This window comes from Fonticula alba (assembly GCF_000388065.1).
Source record: "Fonticula alba strain ATCC 38817 unplaced genomic scaffold supercont2.11, whole genome shotgun sequence".
NCBI classification, from domain to species: domain Eukaryota; order Rotosphaerida; family Fonticulaceae; genus Fonticula; species Fonticula alba.
In genome coordinates this window covers 625,323-632,482 of record NW_009242981.1, presented here as the reverse complement: position 1 = coordinate 632,482, position 7,160 = coordinate 625,323, and the positions used below count along the sequence as shown (strand labels likewise).

The window sequence follows — 7,160 nt, the reverse complement described above, 5'->3', positions numbered from 1 at the left end:
CCATCGGCCTGGATCGTGCACTCCGACTGGCCGGGCCCGGCCTCGCATTGGTCGCACTCGGCGAAGCAGCTCAGGCAGACGCCGGCCACCGGGGCCGACGCCCCGGCGCAGGCCGACGCGCAGATGCCCGCGCCCGGGTGCAGGAGGCCACCGTTGCAGCCGGTACACTGCCCTGCCGCGCCAAAGCACGTCCGGCACTCCGCCGAGCATGGCCCGCAGGCATGCGCACCGGCCGGCAGGAACTCCCCAGCCGGGCAGGCAACGTAGCACGCGCCGTCCGACAGAACATACCCCGGCTCGCAGTGCGTGCACGAAGCATCACAGCCCGGGCCAAAGACCTCGCACGCGGCGCACTCCCCCGAGCAGGGGATGCACCGGGCCTGGGCCGTGCACCCGACCGACCGAGCTGGACAGCCAGCAGCGCAGCCACCGTTGGGCTGCAGCATGAACCCATCCTCGCAGCCGGTGCAACCACTCGCGTCCTGGCAGCTGGCGCAGAACGCCCCACAGGGAAGACACACATTGTCCTCGGCGAAAAAGCGCCCCGGACAGCCAGCCCGGCAGGTGCCCCCCAGCAGCGCCCTATCCCCGGCGCAAAGGGTGCACTCGATGTCCGTCGGCCCGGTGCACGCAGCGCAGGTGTCACTGCAGGGGGTGCAGGTGCCCCGGTCCGGGAACATCCCGGCCGGGCACTCGGACAGACAGCGGCCGGCCACCAGGAGCGGTGCGTGCCCAGGGCAGGACAGACACTGCTCGGGCCCCGGGCCAAAGCAGCTGCCACAGCCCTCGTGGCAGAAGATGCACTCACTGCCCAGCGACGAGGTCCCCTCCGGGCAGTTTTCCACGCAGTCCGGCCGGGCCAGCAGCCACCCCCGCTGGCACAGGCCGCATTCGGTGCTCGACGCCGGGCAGCTGGCACAGTGGCCCGGGCAGGCGGCACACCCGCCGGCCGAGGGGCTGTATCCGGCCGGGCAGGCGGGCACGCACCGGGCCGGGGTCTGCCCGGCCGGCAGGGCCAGCAGGTCGTCGATGCAGGCACCGCACTCGGTGCTCCGGGTCCCGGTACACGCGTCGCACGACACATGGCAGGGCAGGCACCGCCCGGCAAGGGCCACATGCCTGGCGGCGCAGGCCTGCACGCAGTCGCCATCCTGCAGCAGGGCATCCTTGCACCGCCAGCAGTCCCGGTCGGGCCGTTGCACGTGGCGCACGCCGCATCGCAGCCACGGCACATCATGGACACCGTGTCCCAGTACTCGCCCTCCGCGCAACCGGAGGCACAGAAGCCCGCCAGATCGCCGCTCTCCATCAGCTCCAACCCCGGAGAGCAGCCGGTGCATTGGGCACTCCCCCCGCCGATGCAAGTGCTGCAGCTGACATCGCACGGCTGGCACGACTCGCCGTCGGGCCACCACCCAGCCGGGCAGGAGGCCACGCATGTGCCACCGTGTGTCAGCAGTAGCCCCGGCCCGCAGGCCAGACAGTGGTCCGCCGTGCAGGACACACACCCCGGGTCGCAGGCGACGCAGGCCCCCGTGCTCCCGGGGCCCGGCGGGCTCGCCCAGCCGAAGCCTTCGGCGCACACCGTGCACGATGCCGCGCCACCGGCGCACAGCTCGCACGAGACATGGCACACGGCGCACCGGCCATCCCCGAGATACTCGCCCGGCGGGCAGGCCGACGTGCAGCGCGAGGGCATCTCGGCATCCACACTCGCAAAGACCAAGCCCGGCCGGCAAGCATCACAGCCCCGGTCGTCGGTGCAACTGGCGCACGACCCGTCGCACGGCTCGCATGCGTGCGCACTCGAAAGGAAGCGCCCCGCCTCGCAGCCGGTGCAGGTGGCCGCCGTGGTGCAGGTCACACAGCCGGCCGGGCAGGCCCGGCACTCCGACACATCGGGCCACATGCCGAACGGGCATTCACTCACGCAGGCCCGGCCATGGAGCCATGCCCTCCCGGGGACGCAGGCCGTGCAGTGGTCCGGCTCCTCGGGGCCCACGCAGGCCGCGCATGTGGGATGGCACCCATCGCACATGGGCCCATATGTCCCGGCCGGGCAGCCCAGCACCAGCGAAAAGACCACCGGCCCGGTGGCCGGCACGAGGATCAAGAAATTCAGCTGCTGCCCCGAGCCGAGCGACAGCGCCGATGTACCACCGCTGGCCGGCACAGCCTGCACCACGGCCAGGCTCCACAGGGCCGTGTCGGCCGGAGGCCGCAGCTCCACCGGCAGCTCCGCGAAGACCGCCGGCAGCAGGGCGCACGCCCCGGCCGGCCCGCCCGGGCAGTGAAGCACCGACAGCCCGACAAAGGTGCGCGACAGCAGGAGCAGCGCACTGGGGTACCGCGAGCCGCCGTCCGGCAGGGCCACCGCCTGGAACAGGACATCGTGGTGCTCCCCGGTCGGGACCTCCAATGCCTGGGGGAAGGTGCCGATGACTTGCCGGCTGGAGGGCAGGCCGGTGGATCGCCCGGTCGGCACCATGTCCCCAGGCACATGGACGATTTGCCACTCCGTGCCGACGGTGTTGGTGAAGAACAGCTCCTCCGACACCCGGGCCCCGGGCCCGCGGGCGAGCAGTGCCGGCACAAAGCGCCCACTGACTGCCGGCGGGTCTGCCAAGAGGCGCCCCGTCAGCGGCAGCCAAGCATCCCCAAAGGCATCGCCCATGTCTTGCGGCAGGGCGCTCGGCCCGGCATCCTTCGAGGACATTACCATCCAGTTGGGGCCCGTCGTGTCGGTGCGTCCCGACTCCGGCCCCCAAGACAGGGCCTGCAGCCCGGTGGTCGCGACATGAAACACCTTCCCGGAACCCTGCTCGTCGTGGTGCTCGTAGATGATCACCTCATCGGGAGACCGGACGGTCGCAGTGTGCCGCTCACCGAAGCGCCACGCAATGTTGGAGCAGTTGCTCGCTATCCCATACAGGGAAGACAGCAGGGCCGACTCGCAGGGCCCCATGCCTGGGCAATACAGGTCGGCCACTCCGGCGTTCCCGTTTCGATCAACCACCTGCAGCATGTAGAGCAGGCCTCCGGCCTCGTGGAAGGGGCCGATCTCGACGAACCCCACCACCGGAGCGACAAGCGGCGAGGCAAACAAGCGGATCTCCTTCGCCACGTACCTGCCCGGGCTGCCGATGGCCTCGATCGGAAGGAGGTAGGACTTGAGGTGCTCCGTGAAAAGGAGCACCCCCGTGGCCGGGCCGCTGGCGCTGGCCGGCAGGATGGGCACGCCGGAGGACACGTCCACCGAGAGCCACGTCTGGCCGATGGCGGTGATCCGGTCGCCGGGGTCCAGCCCGGCCATGAGACTGGCCGCCAGCGGCGCCGTCAGGCCGACCCCCGGCAGGGCAACATCGCTCAGAGTGCACATGCCGGACACCGGCCGGAAGCCGGCCGAGCAGGACGCCACGCAGACGGTACCGCCGGCCCGGCCGCTCGGTTCGAGCAGCAGGCCGTCCTCGCACACCAGACAGTGGTCCTGGTCGCACGTGCGGCAGCCGGCCTGCGCGCATGGCCGGCACTCGTGTCCGGGCTGGGAAAAGGGTGCCTCGCCTACCGTCAGGCGGGCAGGCGGGCGGGCGGGCGGGCGGGCAGGAAGTCAATTGATCGGTCGATCAGTCAGCCCGTTGATCAGTCAGCCGGGCGGGCAGCCCGCCGATCAGTCAGCCAGCCAGGCAGCCCGTCGGCCAGGCAGCCAGCCAGGCAGCCCGTCGATCAGTCAGCCGGCCGGGCAGCCCGCCGATCAGTCAGCCACCCATGCACCGATGAAGCGTGCACAGGGAGGAGCGACGCTCCAAACGCACCAGGCGGACGGTCCAGGTACCAGCCCTCAGGACACCCGGTGCACAGGCGCTTCGACGAGACGAGCGGCGCTTCGACGCGATCCGGAACGCAAGCCCACCCGAGCGACGAACCGGAAGCCTGGCCCTCCCGATCGCACGCGATGCTCGGGTCATCGGCACAGCGGAAATCCCCCGAATCAAAGAGAGCCCGAAGTTGGCCATCAACAAGATGCCACTTGGTGGATGTGCTGCCAAAGGGCCACAGCAGCAGCTGCAGCGCCGACACATCGGTCACCGCCGGAGGCAAGACCACCCGCTGCCACTTGATGGTACCGGTCTCGAGGGACAGGCGCCAGACCCGGTCCCGGGGGTCGGCCGCGCCCGGTGACACCACATACAGCGGCGAGCCGTAGGTTTGGCTGGCGGTGGCCGAGCCGACCAGCACCCGAGACCCACTCAGGGGCACCCCGACTGGCAACCGGCCGGCCGCCACCATCCCCTGGTCGGTGGCCCCGAAGCGATTGTACAGACAAATATCCCCGGAATCCAGCAGCATCACCACATCCTCCTCGGTCGAGTCCTGGACATGCCAAAACCCGAGGAACGTGGCTTCGAGCTGGACCACCCGGCCCGGGGCCTCCCTCGTCAGTGAGCTGGGCGACCCGCTTGGGAGGATACTCAACTTGCTGAGGCGGATGTCATCGACCAGGAAGAAGGTCCGCCCGAAGCCGGCTGCCGCCAGCACGGCACCCGTCATGGGCAGGCCATCGTGGCCCTGGATGGTCAGTTTGTCGGGGCCCAGGTATGTCCAGAGAATGGTGCGACCCGGGCCCGGGTCGCCAGCCAGACCAAGGAGATCCACACCGATCGCCAGCCTCTCAATCCCCACGAGCAGCTCGACATCCGGCCGGGGAAAGGCATGGCGCTGTGGCAGGTGGAAAAATCCCACCCCATCCGGGGTGTGCTCCACCAGCAGAGGAGGCGTGAGGGCCGGGGCGCTTGGCACCAGGATCTCCGCGGTTCCCGGGTTGTCTGGCCGGGCAGAGTCGATATTGCCCGCTGTCTCCAGGAGGAAAAGACCCCAGCGAGTCTCTGGTGCGTGGATTGCCACGAGCGACGCCCGGTGAAGGCGGAATTGCGAGTTACTCACACGGTACAGAGCAGACGGCAGGAGGCCGCTCGAAGCAATGAGGCTCATCGGCCGGGGCGGACTCAGGACCGAGTACGGGGCCGCGTGGAAGTACACATCCTGACCGAGCGCGCGGGCCACCATGCCAAGCAGCAAGGCCAGCGTGGCCCATGCTTGCCACCGGGCTGGCCGGCCCATGCCCGTGGTCGCTGGCCGTCGGAGGGGAGGAGATCGAGAGGGGAGGGGGAGGGGGGAGGCAAGGAGGGGACGGAATGAAGTCCAAGGCGATGGGAGGCGGCAGGAGGGGAGAGGACGGCGGTGGCGGCGAGGGGGGGGGGGGGGGATGCGCCCCGGCCTGGCCGGGCCAGGTTTCCACCTGGGCTCATTAAAATCGTTATGGTTATGGCTGGGGCCAAGTGATTGCATGCAAGTGACCGCCGGGGGGCCCTTGCCCCGGAGGCGACTCCGGCGGAGGTGTTTTTGTTTCAGGGCTCCTGGCGTTGCACGCCACACTGCGCCCGGCTTGAGCTCATGGCAGGCCCAAATGATGACAACCCCAGTCGATTGCGGGTTTCGGCCCCCGAGTGTCTGCTCGCTCTCCGGCCCAGGCCGCAAGGGCCACGCCAGGGTCTGGCGGTCGGAGGGAGCGAGAGAGGGAGAGACGGCGAGAGGCCGTGCGCATCTGTCCTCCCTGTCCCCGGTCGGCGCTCTCCCCTTGTCGGATAGGGGCCGGCTGGACATACACACCTGCACACTGTGGATGTGCACGCGGACGATACGGGAGTAAATGTGCGCTTGTACGCTCACACACACATATATATATATACATATACATATACATGCATGCGGCGGCCCCAGACGCCCTGCCACGCACGCCTGAAACACTAACAAACCAATTCTTGGACGCGATGGCTGCCGAGTGTTTGAAGCAGGCCACTTCCCCCGGCCCCCCCCCCCCCCCCCGGGAAGAAGTGGGCACCCCGATGCATCAAACACGCTCCTCACCCACCCCAGGGGGCCGCCGAAACCCCTGGATCGAGTGGTCGGGCCGCTGCGACGCAGGCAAGCGGACCGCCCTGCTTCGCCCTCTCTGGCTGCTACACAGCACCCTGCGGACAGAGTGGCGTGCCGCCGGACAAGTGCCCGGCACGTGCCGGGACACTTATCTCGGCGCTCCCTCATGGAGCCCATGTGATGAGCGGTACATCTCCAAAATCAACCAAGCCCTCAGCAGCACGCCAGCATCCGCCCCGGCAATGGGGGCTTTCGGCGGAGCACACGCTTCTGGCACCGGCGCAAGGGGTCAGGCCGGCCTCCGCGCCCTCTCCGGCCCGTGGCCTATTGGCATTGCCTCGAGTGCGCCCTTCACCGCTCCTCCGTGCCATCTGACCTGGGCGCTGGCCGACCCAGTGGGGTAGCTGCACCTTATGAGGCAGGGATGACCAATCTTCGGTGCGTGCTTCGCGCCCGGCGAAGTGCCTCTGTGCCTGGCCCTCCATCCTCCGGGGCCCGTATCACACCTGGCCCGCGGGTCGCGCCTGGCCAATGGCCCGCAGGAGCTGTGCATGCTGGGCGCGCGCCAGCTCCCCCTCGGGCGGGTCCGCACAGCCCTCCTCCCCCCTCGCCCCGGTGTCCCTGTCGGCCAGGCAGCGCACTTGCAAGCGCCAGTGGCAGTGCAGCAGGCCGCGTGACTGTGCGACTGCCGCGCCAGCACGGCCACCCCGCATGCCTGGTGCCCATGGCCCTGCTCGCTCAAGAGGAATGCTCATGCGCCGGACACGGGCCGATGTGCGCAACCCCCTTCCCCTCCTCCCCCTCGGCGAGTCGCCCGAGGGACAACGCGAGACAGTGTCCTTGTGTCAGGAGGCTTTTCTAGTGAACGGGGTGCCGGCCGTCGGGGCACCAAAAGAGGCCCACGCCCCCGAAGGGAGTCCCGGTCACGGGGCAGTCAGGCCGCCGGCCGCCACAAACAGAGCAGCACAGCGCTGGCGGAAGGCCGCGGTGCCCGGCCGCCGACCGGGATCCGCCTGCCAGCCAGCCTCGACGAGGTCGCGCGCCGCCGCCAGCGGGCCGTCCCCCGGCAGGGGGGCCACACTCGGCCGAGAGCCACCAAGCACCGCGGCCATGATCTCGCCGATGTTCTTCCCCGGCCAGGGGGCCGCGCGCGTCAGACACTCGTAGAGCATGACCGATGCCGCGTACACATCGGCCGGGAAGAAGTGCCCCCGGTCCAGGGGCAC

At 69.7% G+C, this 7,160-nt stretch overlaps 2 protein-coding genes across 2 annotated transcripts in view; both read right to left on the bottom strand.

The window, feature by feature from the left end:
* H696_05545 (hypothetical protein) overlaps positions 1-5,247 on the bottom strand; it is a gene marked incomplete at its 3' end in the record, with an annotated part of 7,230 nt that extends 1,983 nt beyond the window's left edge. Inside the window, exons 1-3 of the mRNA XM_009499360.1 lie at positions 3,813-5,247; positions 1,244-3,561; positions 22-1,166 (exon numbers count right to left, since the gene is read on the bottom strand). Coding sequence (XP_009497635.1) covers positions 22-1,166; positions 1,244-3,561; positions 3,813-5,118 — 4,769 coding nt within the window. The 5' untranslated portion in view covers positions 5,119-5,247. The remainder of the gene's footprint in view (positions 1-21; positions 1,167-1,243; positions 3,562-3,812) is intronic.
* A 1,610-nt stretch (positions 5,248-6,857) lies between these two features.
* The window catches only part of H696_05544 (hypothetical protein), a gene marked incomplete at both ends in the record, with an annotated part of 3,410 nt that continues 3,107 nt past the window's right edge, over positions 6,858-7,160 (bottom strand). The window contains one exon of the mRNA XM_009499359.1: positions 6,858-7,014. Within this exon, the coding sequence (XP_009497634.1) occupies positions 6,858-7,014 (157 nt within the window). The remainder of the gene's footprint in view (positions 7,015-7,160) is intronic.